Source organism: Parasteatoda tepidariorum, chromosome 6 (genome assembly GCF_043381705.1).
Source record: "Parasteatoda tepidariorum isolate YZ-2023 chromosome 6, CAS_Ptep_4.0, whole genome shotgun sequence".
Lineage (NCBI taxonomy): Eukaryota > Metazoa > Arthropoda > Arachnida > Araneae > Theridiidae > Parasteatoda > Parasteatoda tepidariorum.
The window spans coordinates 78628376-78650140 of NC_092209.1; the positions used below are offsets into that span (position 1 = coordinate 78628376).

The window sequence follows — 21765 nt, forward strand, 5'->3', positions numbered from 1 at the left end:
GTTTTCTGATTTCCGGATAAGAGGTTCTGTACTGTAATAGACTCCTAACATTATACTTTATGTGCGATTGAGATATGACAAAAAGCTCATAGAGCACTAATGGAGTATTCAAACTGGAATTTTGATACCATAGTACTTTCAAAGTCCGACTTCAAATTGAAATTTTCAGGGCTCCCACGAGTCAGGGAGAACAGGAAAAACCTGGAATTGTCAGGGACAATTGCAATTTTTTTACCAAAAACCTGAAAAATTGCTATATTTTTACCGGGAGAATAACCAGTCTCAGAATTGTCAGTAACAGTAAACAATTATTGGGATTCGAGTTAAATAAATTTTACATCAATTACTATTATTTTATAAAATTCCACTTTTTAGTGAAACTTTTTCAGGTTTCCATTCTCTTTTTTGCTCACAAAATCCAATATTTGACATTACAAATTAAAAAAATCAAAGTTTTCTGAAGAAAAATTGCATGATATAGATAAAACATGGTATGGATTTTCATTGCAATTTACCTAATATACCTGGAATAGTCAGGGAATTTTTTCCTGAAATTGAGTGGGAGCCCTGAATTTTGAAAAACCTGAAAGAATTAGGTAAGTGATGTTTTGGTCATGCAAACAAAATAAAAAATCAGTAGAATTTATATATATATTTTAACGGGAAAAAAAACTTAAAGAGTTTCAACTGTTTTCAAGGATATATACTGTTTTGTAAAAGAAATGGCTCAAGTTGTCAATATTGATAAATTAAAATTTACTATGTTACAATATATTTTGAACTAATATTATCACAGGAAAGCTTTATGAAAATATTGTTATTAAAAATAAGTTTTAAAAACTGACCAGTTAAACTTTTAAAATATTTACACACGCTATTGTCCTCTGCAGTAAAATCCTAAGGCTAGCCATCTAAAGTGGATTGGGAAATTGTGTCTATCCTTGCTTTTGGCATATACTTTGTACTTGTTCCATTCATACTAACAATAGGTATTTGGGGAGCATGCAGACTAGCTTTAGCTGGATACTTCTTCCCAGCAATTTCAATTTCAAAATGAGCATTATTGGAAAAGAATTCTGGCGAAACAACTTGCGGTTCTCCAGTCTTTTCATCGTAGTTGTGAACAAATCCTAAACAAATGACTCGTTCTGAAGTAAAGCCGTATCCAGAGGAGGTTGTTTTCCCCACGTACTGGCCATTTCTGTAGATAGGTTCTCTGCCCCAACTCCATATGTCTGCTTCGTGATTGTGTTTCTCAAGTTGGAAGTGTGCCAAACGTCTCGTTAAGCCCTGCTCCAATTGTTGTTGCAATGCAGCTTTACCCAGAAAGTGATTTTTCTGCAACAAAGTACAATGTACCATAATTAGGAAATGTATATATTCTGCAAGTAAGGGAATTACCTGGAATTTAGGTGTAACTACCATTATAAAATTTTCAACGAAGATTTGTCCTTTTTATTACCTAAAATTATGCACATTGTACTATTTCAAATAAATTTGAAATGATGTTGGTAATCCACATTTTTGGTATATGCAGTTGTTCCAATATTTCACATACAAATACGAGGGGTGATAAGGAACTTGAAACTTAACTAAAGAACTTGGGGTAGCAAATTGTGAGAATCAGGAAAAAACTCAAGATACTACAACAGGGCGGGTAGCCAGCGTTTTCAACAAAAATATAAGTACTTTTAAAGCACTCAAAAAAATATTTTGTAATCACTTTCCAAAAAAAAATCATAATTAGGATGTGTGCAGTAACTAAAATTATTTTTTCAATCGTTTAAAGTTCGTAATTTATGAACACAAAGTCAATAAAATTCAAAAAAATTATCAAAAACTTCACAGAATCATTATAAAATAACTAGTTTCTGTGTAGAGAAAATTGTGAAAATCATGCATTTTTTTGTAATTTAGAATGACAATCGACACGGCAAAGAAATTTTGTTTTTAATGATAGAAAATTAAACACTTTTTACAAATCCTCAGTAAAAAAAATGCACCTTTAAGGGCTTTTAAAAAATGTAAATAAATAAAAAGCCTTTAAGCACTTTTTGAAAACATTACACACCCTGTACAAATGTCCTAACAAAAAGATTAATTTGACTAATAATTACATCTTTGAAGTGGCATCTACTGACATTCTTACAGTCTACAATGACATAAAAACTACTAATGACCATGCTCAAAGATGACAACTGTGNGAAAATCATGAATTTTTTTGTAATTTAGAATGACTATCGACACGGCAAAGAAATTTTTTTTTAATGATAGAAAATTAAGCACTTTTTACAAACCCTCAGTAAAAAAAATGCACCTTTAAGGGCTTTTAAAAAATGTAAATAAAAAAAAAAGCCTTTAAGCACTTTTTGAAAACGTTACACACCCTGTACAAATGTCCTAACAAAAAGATTAATTTGACTAATAATTACATCTTTGAAGAAGCATCTACTGACATTCTTACAGTCTACAATGACATAAAAACTACTAATGACCATGCTCAAAGATGACAACTGTGCTTTTGATATCTGCCGAAGATATTAAAAGCACATAAGCCCCTTTTGATATTACACTATTAAATTTTCCAGTGTGCTTTATTTAAATAGGACAAACCTCAACTGATCTTCACCTTTTATCTCCTCTACACCCCCGAGCTTGATTACAATTTTTGCAACTTTCCTTCTCTTAATGTGGCCTGCTAACACATATTCTATGATAAGATGCCCCATGTTCTTTGACAGCGCGAAAGTTTTATTTAGCTGGTTCTATTGCATGTTAGATTACTCCAATTAACAATTCCCATGATTTTAGTTCTTTTAACTATAAGAGGCAATTCTCCTAGAGGCTTTTCCCTTCGTCTGGTATCAATTAATTTAAAGTTTAATTTTAATTGTATTAATGAAAAGTTTGTTCTTAAAACTTTAAAGAGCTCTCATTTTCTTAAAGAGCTCACAACTTTAAACTTTAAGTTCTCTTAAACGAACATTTTTATGCAATTTACTTTTATCTGGAAACATATATGGAACCAAATTAGTTTTCAATGTGCAAAGTGGGCATGAGTTTCTTCCAACTCTCTAAAGTTTAGCAGAAATTAAATTTTTAAACTTAATTATTATTTTATTCTCTTTAATTATGATTTATATATATTAGTTGGATTTTCACTGAATACTTTAAAAAAAAATACTTTAAATAAATATATAATTTAAACATTTACAAAATAGTTTCTGATGCTTTTTTATTTATTTTTTCAGATTTTTTATATTTTCAGGTTTTTTGTTCCTCTCATGCCTGACATAGCATATTCTTGATCTTGAGTAGTTCTCAATGAATAGCGTTAAAATTTTACTTTAATGCATTCTTTATTCGATGGGCCACTATTTTGTTTAAAAAAGACCTATACACACAAGCTGTTAAATATTAAAGAAATTACTGAGTATGGTGTTTTTATCCTACAGTAGGGGACCGATTATCCAGAACGATCGGGACCACCGCTATTCCGGATAACTGATTTTTCCGGTTTTCTGAATCGCTACAAAAAGCCTTTTTTTTTTTATTGTTAAACCCAACTAAAAAAGAAAATATTTGGAAATAATCTTAAAAAGAAGAAAAAACGATGAAGTAATACACTAATGATTATATCCAAAATGATGGTAAGGTAAACATCTTTCAAAAAAGAAAGAAAAATCCTAAAATCTTATGAGGGAAAAAAAAATTTTTAATGGCGGGAAAATTTATCGAATATTGCTCCGGTTTTTTGGTTTTCCGGATAACGGGTTCTGTACTGCATTTTAAATCAAAAAATGTAGAATAATGAAAATAAATTTTTTTTTGTGGGAATTATTAATTCATTTAAAAAATAAGCCATTTTTTAAGGATCATCATAGTAATGTTTTTCCTAAATATCTTCACAATTTCAAGTTTTCCCTAAGCTGTGGTTTACTTTATTATTGGATCCTAAAATGTTATTTTTTGCTCAGAATTAAGTTAACTTAATATTAGAAAATAAAAAAAGACAAAAATATTCATAATACTTTTTAATGAATTTAATTCAGCACTTCTACCCTTCAGAATTATTAAAGCATATTAAATGAGCATGTTAACAGCATTTGAAATATAGCAAATTTATTGTTAAATAAATTAACACAATTATTGCAGTTGAAGAAGGATTTTTAAATTCATACTTACTTGCATTTTAACTTTGAAGCCTCTTCCAACTTCAAAAGGTGTAGTATGGCTGTCAAGTTCTTCTGCCCAAAATGGTATAAACTTTTCAATTCTGAGGAAACGTAAGGCATAGTATCCAACATTTCGAACACCATAGTCTTTTCCAACATTTAGAAGATTAGTGTAAACATGAAGGGCATACTATAAAAAATACGAAATCATATAAATTGTTAGAAAGATTTTAACTATCAAAATGATGAATAATACTGTGATAAAAAAAATTAAATTTACCTCTGATGGTATATAAAGTGAATAACCTGGCTCTCCAGTATTATTGAAGCCCATTACAAGCACTTCACTGGCATATCCAACATTTATTTTCTAAAATAAACAAATTATAAACCATTTTATAATGATCAACCCCCAGAAGAAGTTGGTATTTTTTTCTTGGCACTCTGCACTTTTACATGGTTTTGAAAATCCTGATATTTTTAATATGTATTAATATGACACTTGATTCAATGTTCGCTCTTATTTGTGCCGATTTCATCGCAAATCTAATTTTTTTTTTTCATTCTGTCAATAGTTATTGCTAGGTTTTTCCGTGGGGTTTAAAAAATCCTGATATTTTTAATCTAGTATTATAACGAATTTCGAGTCGGGCATTATAATCTTCACTTTTGACGTGGTTTATTTGTGCTGATTTGATCGTTAATCAATGTTATTTTTCAATCTTTCTTTTTCAGTCGCTATATTTATTTTAACTTATTTTATTTATTTATTTTTTTATCTTGATAGTACTTTTATATATTATACAAAACTCAAAATTTGAATGTTGATTTTTAAACTGTTTGCTGCTTTAGAGCTTTGTTTCGAACTTTTTGTAACTTAACCGTTTTAAGATTTAACATTCCTAAAATCTCTTTCCTAAGGTTAAAAATATACTAAACATAATCCCAACTGAATGCTGTATCTTATTTTGAGATAGGATGTGTTTTGCTTTATTTTAAATCATTTTAGACTCTATATAATTTGTTTAATTAAAATATTTAATTTGCATTTATGTTGCTCAGTAAAATATTCATCTGTTGTTTTTTTTTTCATTTTTTACTTTCCTTAAACTAAAACGAGTTTTTTTCTTCGTGAAACAGGGTTGCCACTCGACAGGTAGAATAGGGAAAACCTGGAAAATACAGGGAATTAAAAAATCACCTAAAATAACAGGGAATTTAGAGTTTTTCTGTGCAAACTGGGAAAATATAGGGAATTTTGCTTCTTATTTTCGTCTTTAAAAAATGGTGGTCACTCAAAGCATAACCTATGAGATATTTAGGAATATTTCAGCTATACTAAACTATTTTATTTACTATAGCATTATTTGAGTATGTTCAGCTGTTCCTTTTTTTTTTCTCTAAGTTTTTCCAGCAATTAAAACTAGTATAGTTAGTCCAATATAGCTCACACAAGAGCACAGTAATTGTGTTTCCTCTTAATATATTGGGTATCATTTGTCCAGGGAAAACACAGGGAACTTTTTTTTTCAGATTTGAGTGGCAATCCCATGAAATCTTCTTTCTCATACCTTTAGTATCTTTACCGAATTTGGTGCCATTTCCATTGTCAGGTTTCACCACAAACGCTTTCTAACGGACTCCGTTTATTGTTTACTACATTTTGTATGATAAGTTAAGCAGATAAATGTGCATTTGAACTTAAATTAATCTATATACTACTTTGAAATGAAATGTTTACCTTGCATGTAAATCCTGGAACATCCATTTCAGTTCTTGTCAACTCAGACATGAGTTCTTTAGATTTTGGCCCAACCACATTAAGCACTGTATACATGGATGTGACATCACTCATGGATATGGATCCATCTTTTGGCATGTGTCTTCTCATCCATTCACCAATACGAGTTTGCTGGGCAGTGGGTGACACCATGAAATAACTAATTAAAACAGAATTAAATCATTACTAACAGTATTAAACAATATCAAGCTTTTTTTAGAAGAAGAACCGGCTCATTTTCTGTTCCCATTGCATTTATTTTCTTAACCCTTTGGGAACTCCACGTTATTAATTTATAGTGTAGAATACTATTCATTAAAATCAATGTTATCTCAAGAAAAAAAAAGTAATTAATTTCCAGGTTTTTTTGCAAGATTTTCGAAGATCTGACTAAAAAAAATTTTTTATGTTAAAAAAATAATTTAATAAATGTTATATATAGTATTTTAATAAATGTATGGTATATAACAGGGGTGGCCAAGCTCCTTGATAGTCGAGGCATTTTTCAAAATTTGAAATTTTCCGCAAGCCGCAATTAAATACGTATTTGAAAGGTATTAAATTTTTTTACATAGATTATATTTATTGAAAACATATAAGTAAAAGTACAAAATATGTGTATTGAATTTAAATATTAAAAATTAAGCACATTTATTTTACTTCTCTTGATAATTCTTTAAAATTTGGTGAATAATTGGTGACAGCACTTCTCAGTANAAAAAAACGGCTTTTTGTAGCGATTCAGAAAACCGAAAAAATCAGTTATCCGGAATATCGATCGTTCCGGATAATCGGTTCCCTACTGTATATAACAGGGGTGGCCAAGCTCCTTGATAGTTGAGCCATTTTTCAAAATTTGAAATTTTCCGCGAGCCGCAATTAAATACGTATTTGAAAGGTATGCAAAAAAGGTATTAAATTTTTTTACACAAATTATATTTATTGAAAACATGTAAGTAAAAGTACAAAATATGTGTATTGAATTTAAATATTAAAAATTAAGCACATTTATTTTACTTCTCTTGATAATTCTTTAAAATTTTATGAATAATTGGTGACAACACTTCTCAGTAATCCCTTGAGATGCTGGTCAGTTAATACTGATCGGTGTTTGGATTTCACGAATTTTAAAGTGGAATAAAATGATTCACATAAGTACGTTGTTCCGAATATTGAAATAATTCGACAAGCAGCCTTTTTTAATTCAACAATTAAACAACGTTTCACTTAGTTTTTCATATTTGTTCTCAGTAATTTAAAAGACATTTTGAAACACATACGGAACGATAATTTTTTTAAAAAGTACAATAGCACAAAAATGAAAAGGGAACTCGGGTACATTTATCGAGAGCCACAAATAATCTTTCAAAGAGCCGTATGTGGCTTGCGAGCTGCAGGTTGGCCACCCCTGGTATATAATAATAATTAGTATTTTAATAATAAAATTAAGCTATACATTAGTAAACTTTTTACAATAAACAAAAGCAAAATATGTTATAATGACTTATAACTTCAAACTTCACAGGCTACTATGAACGCTAAGATTCATTATTTTCCATGTTTATTGTNATGCGAGCCGCAGGATGGCCACCCCTGGTATATAATAATAAGTATTATTTTAATAATAAAACTAAGCTATATATTAGTAAACTTTTTACAATAAACAAAAGCAAAATATGTTATAATGACTTATAACTTCAAACTTCACAGGCTACTATGAACGCTAAGATTCATTATTTTCCATGTTTATTGTAAGATTATGCTAAAAATGCATTTTTAAAGAAAGATAATAACTGAAAAATGTATTTCAAGACCCGGCTCATTTTCTGTTCCCCCTGGAAACCCTGAGTCATTAATTTACATCATCATATTCCATCCTTCAAAATCCTGCTTTATGTAGGAAAGACAGGGCAAGTCCCATGTCCGTACGTCCATACACCGGACACTTTTTAACTATCAAAATAAACAGAGTTCTTGTTCCCTTATCAAATTAATTTTTTTTTATTATTTGTAATTTGTTGAAAAAAAGTATGCAGGTATAAGAATCCTTAGTTTTCTACTAGAGTATAATAAACTTACCAATTGTGTGCTCTCCTCAGTAAAAGGCAATCATTCTCATAACATCCTTGATCATTTTGCATCCCAGATGAAACAAGACTTCCAACTGGTACATCAATATCATTGGAACAAAGCAGTTGTAATAAATCTACAATTTCAGTCCCACCTGACTGTAACACAAAATATTTATCAATCAAGTATATTTTGTTTTTAGACTCATAGCGTGTCATCACAGTGGTTGGAAGAACTACACTATTCTATAGCCATTTTTTTTTTAAATGCAAGAGCTACATTCATTGCTTAACTACTTTTAGGAGATGGATTCTGCTGATTTAATTTACACTCGTACTCAAAATTTTTTTAAAAAGCTTTATAAAGAAAATTTATTAATTTATTTTGGCAAATTTTTTTCTTTCAGCCTTCAACTTATATCTTTTTTTGACAGTGAGTATTTATTTCAAGAAAAACTAAAAAATTATAAAATATTTGTGATTTTGTTACGTGTGAATGACGGGAAAAAAACAATATAAAGTACATTGGGAACATTCTCATTGGATGCACTGATCGATTTACCTCAATGAAATTTAAAAAAATCAGTTACGTTTTAACCGCATTTATTTCCTCAGAGTAGTTGTAAGGAATCTATAAAAATTAGTGAACAAATAAGGAATCGTTAACTCACTTCACTATTTTAATCTAAAAGTAGTGCATTACACAACAAATTACGAAAAAAATTAGTAACTGCAGTAGTTTTATTACTCGAAGTAGTGCATTAGTTCCGACCACTGATCCATCATAAAATAAAAATGTGGGCTGGAATCAATAAACTTACTTTCAAATGGAATTTAGTAAAAGAAGACATATCAATGATTCCTACTCGTTCTCTGCAGGCGTAATATTCTTCGCGAACCTTTTCAAACCAGGATGGCTTACCAAATTCTATCTTGGGTGGGTCCATGCATTCTTCTTCTGAAATGAAATAAAAATAATGTTGATGATTATAATATATTCTTTTGTTTAATTGTAATTAAAACAAAAAATAATGAGAATAATATACATGAAAGTGATATGTGAATAATTTTTAGTGGTTGTACATTTGTAAGGCAACACATTATGTGCAGTTGAGAAGCAAAAATTAAAATAAAATCAATAAATTGAGAAAAATGATGCAATATATATTCTTGTTTATATATCCTTACAGAAAAAACCTGTCTATTAATAAGACAAATTTAAAACAATTTTTTTATAGAATCAAGAGGGAAAACTAGATTCTTCAAAATTTTAACAGCAGATTTTAATTTAAGACAAAATTTAAAGATTTGTCCGGTTGGAAAAGTAAAAGTGTATGAGTTTAACTTTTTTTTAGAAAAAAAAATCTTACATTTCCAAGTTATTACATTTTCAAGTTATCAAGTGAGAACGATTTTTAATTTTCGAAAATTAAATGCAGAACCAATATACAGTAAACCATCCCTAATCAAATATGACAGATTGTCTCTGTCGTGGTTTATCTATATCATGTTCTAGGAGAAAATCTTGTATGCAATTATTACTTATCATAACAATATTAAAAACTCAAAGATTAAATAAATCACTTACTTGGCTTTTCAGGGTCATAATATAAAACTCTTTCAAAACCCATCCTCTCACCAAATACTGCTCCTGCTTCTTTTTGCATTGTGAAGAGGGGAGAACAACGAGATTTTCGAGCTGTCTTGAATTCACATAACAACGGATGGCGAATAGAGTAGTTATAACCTAAATAATAAAAATATAAATGTATAAATCAACAAAACTAATTGCGCAAAGTTTAAAATACTATCATATATTAAAATCGAAATTACAAATTTCATTTTATAAAGATAAAAAACTATAACAGGTGTAATTTTCAATCGAAATGCAATTTTCTTTCTATTTTGATTATCATAATAATTATTAAATATTTCTATTTAAACTAAGAAAGGGAAACCAGTTTTGATTATTTTATTGCTTTGTTTAACACTATTTCTCTTTTAACTGCTAGTTTTCTAATGGATAATTGAAGCTTATCCTATAGCAGAGAGATTCTTAACCTATCACTGTGCTATAGGATAAGCTTCAATTATACACAAATAAGATGTAGAAAATTGCAAAAATATTTTAAAGCTGTTTTGGCTATCATGGGATAGTTGGATAATCACGGGATAATATATATAAACATAATTTTATTTAATTTAAACTTTACTCTTAATAAAAAAAAGCATTATAATTTTACTATATCATTTCTAAAATTTGGTGGCACACAAACGTGTTGCAGCACAGTGGTTGATAATCACTGCTATAGCACATTTACTAATACTTAAAGTTTTAGATAAAACTTACTTCTTTTTATACCTAAATTTGCTTAAAGAGATGGCTTTGTTAGTCAAGAAAAAATTAGACATTTAGTTGGAACAAAAGAAATTTAGAAATCACTAGTAAAAGGGGAAAAGAAAATTATTATTAATTTGTATTATAATTATTTCTTAGTTAATAGGTAGTCAATATTTTCCTAAAATGAGAGACTGTATTATTTTTAGGAACGAAATTCTATAAGGTGTTTCTTTTGTTATTTTGATTTAAAAAAAATAACATATCACATATCATACATGTTTTCCGAAGTTTTTTCTTAATGCTCTCATTTTTTTTCACAGTTGAAAAGTACTTGTATCTGTTATTTCAAGGAGGAAAATAAATTAAAACAAATTTGACAAAAACATAATTTTCACTTCATAACAGGGTAACAATCATAGAAATTAAATTCTCGTAGGTAAAACAAACAATATAGTAATAGCATTTTTTCACAAAATAATATTATAATTTTAATCATTCTAAAGTTCGTGTTGCAGCAGAATTTTCCCGACAATCAAATAAATATATTTCAGACCATTGTACTTTGAACCTAGCTAGCTATTCATTGTTACTCTCATTTTTTTAAATTAGTTATTTTCCAGGTTTGTTGTCATATTTTTCTACGTTTTAGAAAAAAATTACCTTATTTCCTGACATTTCCCAGGTTTTTATTTCCGAAATTGAATTCCCTGACAATTTTAGTTTTTCCTGACCCAATGAGAAAACTGTTTTAACCAAAATAAAAAATACCAATAGCTTTGAATTTTTTTAATTACCTGTTGTTACTAACAATTTTAAAATTGGTTATTTTCGAGGTTTACTGCTATACTTTTCTAGGTCTAGTGGTTATTGAACTGGACTACGGGGCCAGTGGTTGTTGGTTCGAATCCCACCTTAGGCATGGATTTAACTTCACTGGGTGTATTCTATGTCCTTTCTCCAGTGTGATTTTATATTTTTAATTTTATAACCGTCATTGAATGAAACCCAATTTTGGATTTACGACTACTAATGTTCAACTTCGTAGCCTTGTAATTTTTAACCCAGTCCAGAAGACAAGGAAACTCCTGGATCAATATCCCCAGAGGTATGATTTGTTATGGGAACATGGAGGACTTTGTGACTCGACAGATTTAAGATGTATCAATCACCATTTACTACACGGGAGGGCCTCGACCAGAGGGGATCGAACCCACATCCTCTTGGATATGGGATGTGGGCCCAACTAGGCCATACCCGCCTCTTCTGTGTGAATATAACCCACCCAATAAACGGGTTTGTGGCTGCATGATGTGGGCGACGCTACTCCACTGCCGTGGCTCAGCCACAGGTGCCCACTGGGTAACGATAAGAGAGCAGCAATTATGAGGCCAATACGAAAGTGCCTGCTATTAAAAAAAAATTATTACCAACAGCTTCTTGAACTCGATCACTTAAAAACTTCAGATTGTTGTGAAAATCAATGAATCTTCTGATATCGAATGGCAGTAAATATGCTTTTGGTTGTCCAGTGGTGATCCAATCAGCCAACTCTTTGCCAATCCCTCCAGCTCCTTGTACTGCATTAACATTCATGCCAACCGCAACATATAAATTATCAACCTGTTCACATTAGAAAACAATTTGAATAACTTAAAATCCAATTGAGCAAATCATTTGGCTTCAATAGAAACAAAGAATTACTGCATTTTTTTAAAAAGAATAAAAAATTTTTAATTACTTCTGACGTTTCACCAAGAACCCAATGACCATCAGGTGAAAAAGTGTCTGGTCCAGTTACGTAACGATGAATATCTACTTGATTCAAAATAGGCACTCGAAAAAGTGCCTGTTCATACACAGGTTCTGAAACAAAAACAAAAAAATATTATTTACTTGAATGGTAAGTGCATATTTTGAAAAATAATTCATTTGAAACAAATGATCATTAAATTAATAATATGATTAAATTAATTAATTAAATTGAACTGGAAACCAGTTCAAAGTTGGCTCATTATGAACGATACTGAGAACACAATGGCTACTATTGACATTTGATATAATGAGCTGCGTTTCCATATGAAAATGAGCATTGTTACATGAGGTTGCTTTAAATTGTGAGTATATAAAATACTAGTAAATATTTACTCTCACAACTTAAATACTATATTTATTTTGACAAAAAGGTTAAGTTTTCTACCCATTCCCTTCAAAATTTTTAATTTCTGTTCGAAGCATATAGCATAACGCTAGTTAAGAGCAGCAATTTTTATTAAAAAACAAATATCAAGAAAACTGAAAAGTTTAATTTAAAAGATTGAGATGGGTTGATTCGGAAGAGTCTGATTTTCTTGCAATTAATAAAAAGAATTGGAGATCAAAGATAAATCGGAAGTTGTTAGGGAGAAATCTTCAGAGGAAGGCATTGTCCATATTGGGCTGCCTAGCCAATATGATGATGCATAGTCGATTTTTGGGTTTAAAGCTATCGATGTTCAATTCCATAGTTTTGCAATTTTAAACTCAAACCAGAAGACAAGGGCACTCCTGGATTAAGCATTTTATTTTATTTTATAATAGTATTATTTTATTTTATAATAATGAATACCAACCCATTTTTGGGTTTGTGACTAGGAATGTTCATCTCTGTAGCTTTGTAATTTTGAAGCATTGGGACATGGATTAGCATTGAATTAAGCTTTCATAAAAGATTCTTTGTTAGATCTAACCCACCTTTGAATAACATGGAGAGTAAAACAATGAAAACCTTCCACTGTTCGCCCCAAGGGTTTATTAACCTATTTTATGTCTACCACTGAGGATATTTAAAGCCAGCATTATGGTTGATGCAAGCCGGGTGCAGAATTCATATCAGTTAGCCATTGCTGAGATTCGAATATGGGTATCCTTGTTGGGAAACCAGCACCCTATCCCCACAACCATCTTGCTCGCTGTTTAAAGAAAGATAGAATTTTTTCGAGAGAGAGGATATTTAAAATTCCTAGAAAGAATACAAATATTCAAAAGCATACCAATCTACTCCACACGTATTTGAATGAATATATTATATAATCTTAATTAGAACAATTTAAACTTACTGAAGTAATCCCAATTTGGAGTGAGTTCTTGAAATGCAAAGTAATCAGGCATTTTATCGACAAACAAGGGTCTAGCTCTTTTAGGAAAACCACCAACAAGAAAGCCTGTATCATATACTCGACAATACATGCCAGCATCATAATCCCTAAGAACTGGGGAAGAAAAAAGATTTTTAAGAACAATTTCCTGCAGATAAAGCAATGAAGATAATTATACAGGGTGTTACAAAACATAATGGTTGCAACAGTAAAGTAAAGCATTTCCACAACAGACTGTTGTGAGCCAGGAGAATAATACTCAACAAATTTGTGATTATTAGCATGATTATGACAAAGTTGTCAGCATTGTGCACAATCCACTTTTTTTCAAGGCAAGTTTCGTCCCAACAATCTAAAGCTGGGTGGGTTTAAAAGTGCAACTGCAGAACAAAACCCAGTTAAACCACAACATTGAATTTATTTTTTAAACTGAGCATATGTTTTTAGTTAAAAAGCATAGTTTTATAAGAATATGTGACTATGGAGAATTATAATGTAAGTGTAATGCAACATAAAATATTCACAAACTAATTGGAGAAAATAAAGAAAGAAGATTTAGTTTCAGGGTAAGAAAAGAAAAAAATGAAATTTTCATGGAAAGATAGTAAAACAAACAAATTAAAATGGTACAGCATAAAAAATTATGCTAAAAAACCATAGAGAAACTTTCCATCTTTTGAAGCAATAAAGAAAAATTGAAGCAATAGAATAAAAATATTCTTAAAGATAAATTTATTGTTACTGTTTCATTAATTTTCTCAATTTGATAAGCTTTAAAAAAATATACTGCTTCATAAAATTTACAACTTTAAAAGATATAATTTAAGATATTTAATCCAAATAGTATTGGTATTTACATATTTTTAAAAACTTTATAAAAAAAAGCCATAGATGATCACAGAAAAGTAAATTTTGACAACGAATGCAATTATGTAAGATAACTGAATTTCTTTTCTCGGTACATAAGTAGAGGTCAAATTTGTTAGGGTTTAACAAAGGGTTTGAAACAATTTGCGTGTTAAACACCAAGCAACAGAAATTATACATAAAAAGAGCTGAGAATTATAATACTTGAATGAACCGAGGCACAATGCGCAAAAAGGGCAAGAAAATTTTTAAAAATTGCTTCCAGTTTAAATGATTTAGCGTTACTCTTTATTTCGGCCAAATTTATTACCACACCTACTTTAAAATAATGCAAATTTCTCAACATAGATTTTAAAAAAATTAACAATCAATCAGGGGAAAAAATTTAAAAAAACTTTTAAGAAGTTTTGTGAAACATTTCTGGATATATACAAGATATTCTTCAACCACATATTTTATAGGTTTCTTAAACCAATCATTTCTTAAAAGGTTTTAACTTAATTCATTTGACGTCATTTAATTAATTCAGTCATTTAATTAGTTGACGATTTAATTCGTTCTAACTTCATTTCTTAAAAGGTTTTAATCATTTCCCAAAAGATATTAGGTTTTGTCATAAACAAGTTTGCCTTTAAACAATTATTTTGACATTTAAATTTAATAATTCCCTCAGATAAAGTAATAGGATTTAAGTAATCATCAACTATGAATAAAATGACAATAAACAGCATTTAATTTGAAAAATTACAACCACATCTTTAATTGCCATGCTATTTGAACAAATTTGTACAAAATACCATTAAAATAACACATAATGAAATTTGAATTTGCAAATAGAGTATTTTTGTTTTAAAATATGAAGCAAAAGTTTAAAAAAGAAAAAAAAAATGAACACACTTAGTTGCTATAAAATTGTGGTAAAAAAAAACAATTCAAATAAAAAAGTAAATATAATTGAAAAAATTTAAAAATAAACTCTAATTAATTATAATAAAACACACTTATAATTTACTTGGAGTGGTAGGTGTTAGACCTGGTACAGGTCTAGTGAGAACATAGCCATTTTCTGCTGGGTGGATAGGCACACGGAAAGTTGGAATACAGCTTATACCCAAGTTTCTTGTCCACTAAAACATAAATATTATATACATTTTTAAATGAAGAATAAAATTTTGGAATTAAATATTTAAAAAAAAAATATTTTTTAGCATATTACACAATTTGCTTCAAGAAAATATTTTTTAAACTACCCATGCAAAGGAAGGTTGAGAAAAGAGCAAAGCCCCAAGAACCCAGTCAGTGGAGGTATTCGATTGACAATTAGGGACACTGAAACTTAGAAATTTATGTCTAATGATATTTTTAACATAAAATTAAATTTTTCATTAGGTAGATATTTAGCTTAAGCAAATTACTTTATGAAATTGTTATATGTGAAATGTGCTTTTATAAATATGTTTTCAAAGAGATTACGGACATTCTGAAGGAAATAATAAATTTTTTAGTATCCAATAATTTCAACATATATTTGCTACTTAAAAAGGAATATTTGAGCAATTATTTAAAATACAGATAGTCCTATTGTTATTTTCTCTATTAATTAATTATAGTTATTATTTGCCCTTTGCAAATATCATATTATTACGTTCCTTTATAAAAGAAATTTGCAGCAGGCATCCACACACTTAATGACAATAAAAAATTTTATCAATTCCTTCTTAATTCTAAAATGATCAAAAATATTAATTTCTAGGTTAAATTTGTATTAAAAATATGAACTTCACATGTAACTTTCAAAATTGTTTTTTTTAAATATATATAATAATAGAAAATAAAATTTTATGAATAAACAGCTTATCACCCTTAAAAAATATAAGTCATGTAAAGTTTAGCTATCCAGGATAATAAATTGTTTAGTCTGTATAAGTATTTAAATAAAGGGGGAAATTGAAGGGTTTGTTGTTTCCTAACAACTTTGGTATTTTTCGATTTTTCTTCATCAAAAATATCGATTGAGAGTAGTACAAGATGGATTTGCAGTACATTTGGGTAAGAAGAAAAGAGTTCTTAAAATATAGTGAAATTAGAAAAATGGAATATAGCACGCCCTTCAATTTTTATGAAACATGTAATTTTAAATACATGTTTGTACATCAGATTACATAATGCAGAATGTTAAAAATAATTTGTATCATTTTCTAAATTGGTAAGCAGTGTTAAAATCTCATTACACACATGGTTTTGATTAAATGAATAGCTTGACTTAAGAACCCATTGCCAGCAAATTGGGCCCAATAAGTGTTAAAATCTCATTACATACATGGATTTGATTAAATGAAAAGTTTGACTTAAGAACCCATTGCCAGCAAATTGAGCCCAATAAGTGTTAAAATCTCATTACATACATGGTTTGGATTAAATGAATAGTTTGACTTAAGAGCCCATTGCCAGAAAATTGAGCCCAATAAATGATCAAATTATTGTGATTATCATGTAATTATAGCTTTTATTATTTAAACCAAGCCCATATTCTTGATTATTCATTCTAATCTATCAACGCATATAACATTTAGCTCTCAAAAACATTTAAATATACAAAATATATTTAACAAAGAAAATTTTTAAAAAAAATCATACCATTCCTGTACATAAGATGAGATATTCACAATGAATTACACCTAAATTGGTTTTAACTCCAGTCACTTTCCAACCATTAGTCAAAATTTCTAACACTTTGCAACCTTCAAAATATTTAACACCTGAAAGATAAAAAATTAAATAAAATACTTTAATTTAATATTTTTCCTTCATAAAAAAAATTAAATAAAAAAAAATCTAAAATAAACTTTTTGCAGTAACAATAATTTTGATAATTTCTTATTTAGCATTACAGTGCCATTTAAATTTTAAGTTTCAAAACATATGGAGTTTAAATCAATAAACCAATTATTTAAATCCACAAATAATAAAATCTAAGAAATGTATAAATAATTAGTAAAAAGAAAAACATTGAGTAATATATTTCTGTTATAAATTGCAGTGATGATTAAGCAATGCGATGGATGAAGAATTTAATTTATTCTTCATGAAATTCTTTAGATAGCACAAAATTATCAAAGGATATATTTATAGGCAAAATTACAATTATAAAAATTTACATAGTTTGGCATAATTATCTAAAGAAATATTTATCAAAATTAAAATAATTATTATTTTTGATGAATATATCTTCCAATACCAATATTTGATAATATAATAATAAAATAAATGCTTGATAATTAATATGGTTATCAAAAAATATATTCATAAGTAAATAATCAGCATGGTAAAATTAAGAATTAGCAACTATGTAACATTTTACAAAAAAGTATCAAATAATGCCTTTTTATTCAAACTATCATTTGATATTTTAATGCAAAATTATAAAAGTATCACAAATAGCTTTTAAAAAACAGACAAAAATTTTTTTTTAAAATGCTATTATATTGATGTGTGTACAGATTAGACTTCAAGAGAATAGACACTAAGAAAAATAAAATACTTATTGTCCAAGCAATTACTTATAAATTATGAATAAATTCTACTTTCACTACTTTTAAGTTTTGATGTAAAAATGACTTAACATTTTAAAAGAAGTAATATTTTTTTTGCAAAATCATACAAATGTTTTTTTTAAAAAATGATCTTTTTTCCTCCTCAAATGACTTAATTAATACGCTCTAATATAGCAACAACAAAAAAGAAAGAAATTAATGAAAAACCAGGGTTACACGTTTAAAAAATAATTATCATATTTTTATTCAAATTCGCATACATATAAATATATAAGCAGTAGAGTTTTGATTCGATCTGAAATATATACTAACTAATATTCATAAATGCCAATAAAAAAAAGTGAACTATTTAGAACGTTAAGTAATCAAGTACAAAAAAATCAATCACACAAATATAAAGAAATGTTTAAATAAAGTGGCAAAATATATGTTAACACTAATACCTTTATCTTGTGACACTTTTGCTAAAGCATTGCAAACACTAAGAGGATTAACAACTCCATCATTTGGGACCCATATACCACCCTGGAAACATAAAGATATGTATAAACACTTAATTGCTCATACAATCATAGTTGAATTTGTCATTTTTAACTTTACAATATTATTGAAAAAAAATTTTTATTCCAAAATATTTAAACACATACAGGTAAATATTACATTCAAGCAATGGATAGCTAAATTTACAACATTTTGAATAATTTTGATAAATAATATTATTTACCATGAAGCAAGGGTAAAACTAATGTCGTACATTTTTCTAAAAGAAATATTTTTAATAATAAGTAGGTTAAAATAGTCATGTAAAATAAAATTTTTTCATAATTTACATTTACTAATGACAATAGAGATACGTGAAAGCAGGTTCTAAATTATATTTCAATGAATCACTTAACACATCAGAGAAAAAAAAATTAAGAACAGTAAAATTTTTTTAACATAATACAATTTTTTCATTTTTAGCCACATTATTGAACAGCATAGACAATGATATTTATGTTCTTTAGATACAGCTGTTCAAGGCTTGTTTCTAAACCCTGATTTTATGCTCTTTTAATTTGTTACTTGGCACCTTCTTTCACTAAATTTCTATCTAGAATATATCCTTAAAAGCTAAATATTATCTTTCTTAACTTATATTAAATAACTCAGATTTTCATCAAATTTTAAAATTCAAATTTTGTGTGGTCCTGGAGAAAACGGTACCTTTAAATATTCTCTTTCTTCAGTACAGAGATCCTCTATGCTAAATGAAATATGTTACGTCGAAATCAATTTATCACTAAAAATGCACAACATAACTTTTTGTAATAATTTTTTATATCTAATTTTCAAATTTACATTACCATTTAATTTTTATCAATAATATATCATTCATAGGGTTTTTAGAAAAATAAAAGTTTTCAGCTATAGACTCCATTTATATGTTCACAGAAAAATGTTTAAATGTATATTAATTTTATATTTCAACGATTTTGAGTTTTATGGTATCTAGAAGTGCATACACTACTGTCTTTAAGAGCGACGCCTAAGAAATATTATAGAAACAGTTAAGAAAGCTTAATTTTCATCCATAAAATATTTTTTTATAAAAAATTAAAATTTTTAATTTTTTTTATTTAATATTTTATGAGTCCTAAAAGTGCAGAGCCTTAAGCAAATGCTCCACTTGATCCACCTTTATGAGGGTTCTGCAGATCATTCTGCAGATGATTTTAAAAAAATTATAACTAATTCAGCATTGAATAAATCCAAAATTTATATAAATTAAGATTTTTTTTAAAAAAAGAACATATTTTAAAATAATAAAAAGAAAAAATTAAAAAATCATTAAAAAAATGAAACTATAAAATAACAAAAAATTAAAAACACTTAATCACAATTAAAAAATACCTATATTAAAAGAACTGAGGTGATTGGGGTAATATAGAAATAAAACCCATTTATTCAAACATAAGATTTTATGACAAACTGTTCATTAATATAGTTGATTCTTCGGTTCCAGATTGGTTCTTGATTTCAGATTGGTTCTTTAACAGTACTTTTACTTTTCGGTACTTTTTCCAGAATTTAAAAAGCTATTTTAATTCATAAACTTAATGTAAGTTTTTTTTTCTTGGAAAATTACAATTTGTTTTAAAGTTATTGTAATTTTAAGTACTCTTTTCGTGAATTTTTCCCACTATTTTTAATTTGAATAATGATTATTTATGCAACATTGTTGTCAAAAAATTTATTTTCCTTGAAATCACCATTGTATTAGCACCAACTTGACTTGAATAGTAACGAAAATATGGATAAAAAAATAAGTAAAAGAAATAATTAAAAGCGATCAGATGTTTCCAGATATAGATCAATGCATTTAAATCAAAAATTTTTAAAATATAAATGTCTTTAGCGAGATAACAACCTTTTGCAATTTGAATTGTTATAACAATTAAGATTGTTAACATTATAATAATGACTGTTAATATTATAGGTTAATATATAACATTAACAAGTTGAATTACATCTCATTTATTACTTTTACCACACATACCATATTCCTCAGTTTAAAAATCTTCGTTTCAAGTGCAACTAATTATTTTTCAAATTCAAGTATTTGATCATCGTATAACAATGAACGAAATTTTCTAATATAAAATTATATATTATATTTAAACTATATATTGTATTTAAATTATATATTATATTTAAATTATATATTATACTTAAATTATATATTATATTTAAATTATATATTATATTTTAATTACATATTCTATTTTCATTATATATTATATTTTAATTACATATTTTATGAACAAAATGATCTTTTTTTAAAGTGTCGAATTTTACAGAAAAAACAAAGATGAATAAAAGACCACCATGGGGTTATGAAAGAGAAGTCTCCTAGTATACTAAATAACAATACCACTTTTAGCGTGAGTAATGACTTAAACAAAATTTTCACCGTTATACATTTACTACAATTACAAAATTCGCCATTGATATAAATTAAAATCAGTGACAAAATTTGCGAAGGTGGACAAAAAATATATATAAACCACTTACAAACAAAACTCAATAACTAGTTCAAAAACACTTAAAGATATAATTTGCATTTACTTCTAGATCTTCTGTTTTGGCAAAAGGATGAAATTTCTTGATTGATTTTGAATCTAAAATCTCACACTTGATTCCATGGATCCTGACAAGGGTAAAAAGTAAATATGGTATTAACAGTAAAAAATATGATATAGTAGAATGAGAGTTATATGATATTTGAAATCAATAATGAAAACGTAATTATATAAAAGTTGCTATTGAAATAGAATGAATATACTTATTTTCATGTCACATAGAAGCTAGTAATGGGACTATGCTTCTCCAAATACAAATGATATAGTAATAATTTAGTTGTAACAAAATTAAAGGCTGTGAAAGTATAAAAAGAAAAAACACATATACTACTTTAATGCTTATTATATCAACAATAATATATTCCAAAAACATATTTTAAAAAATTACTACCTAAAATACATAATTAGAAATTTTCAAAATGGACACCTTTGCATTCATGAAAAAGATTGGGTTCAAGGAACAAGTCATTACACTTTCTACAATGGGCCGCAACTTAATTAATAAATGATATTTTTGTTCTTTAATTCTAATAAAGAATTATTATTATTTTGGGAGGGGGAATGCTATATTCTCATAAGGTTTGGCACAAACTGTTGTCTCTTAAAAGGACTGAACTAGAAATATCATTATATTCAAGTTTCGTGAATGATGTGGCCATAAAATAATCACTTTCTTTTAGTACCCTCCTTTTTGTAGATTCAAACATTATGTTTCCTTATGTC

The 21765-nt window shown here is 27.8% G+C and overlaps 1 protein-coding gene across 2 annotated transcripts in view; it reads right to left on the reverse strand.

Moving 5' to 3' along the window:
• Positions 1-727: 727 nt before the first annotated feature.
• Positions 728-21765, reverse strand: part of LOC107436588 (pyruvate dehydrogenase phosphatase regulatory subunit, mitochondrial) — a 28320-nt gene continuing 7282 nt past the window's right edge. Inside the window, exons 5-18 of one of the 2 annotated variants that reach the window (XM_016048352.4) lie at positions 21029-21110; positions 18364-18445; positions 17004-17125; positions 15379-15493; positions 13461-13613; positions 12104-12228; positions 11793-11985; positions 9613-9771; positions 8846-8982; positions 8035-8183; positions 5917-6115; positions 4456-4545; positions 4186-4365; positions 728-1338 (exon numbers count right to left, since the gene is read on the reverse strand). In XM_016048352.4, the coding sequence (XP_015903838.1) occupies positions 904-1338; positions 4186-4365; positions 4456-4545; positions 5917-6115; positions 8035-8183; positions 8846-8982; positions 9613-9771; positions 11793-11985; positions 12104-12228; positions 13461-13613; positions 15379-15493; positions 17004-17125; positions 18364-18445; positions 21029-21110 (2221 nt within the window). In that variant the 3' untranslated portion in view covers positions 728-903. The remainder of the gene's footprint in view (positions 1339-4185; positions 4366-4455; positions 4546-5916; positions 6116-8034; positions 8184-8845; positions 8983-9612; positions 9772-11792; positions 11986-12103; positions 12229-13460; positions 13614-15378; positions 15494-17003; positions 17126-18363; positions 18446-21028; positions 21111-21765) is intronic. The other variant, XM_016048353.4, reaches the window with a different exon arrangement.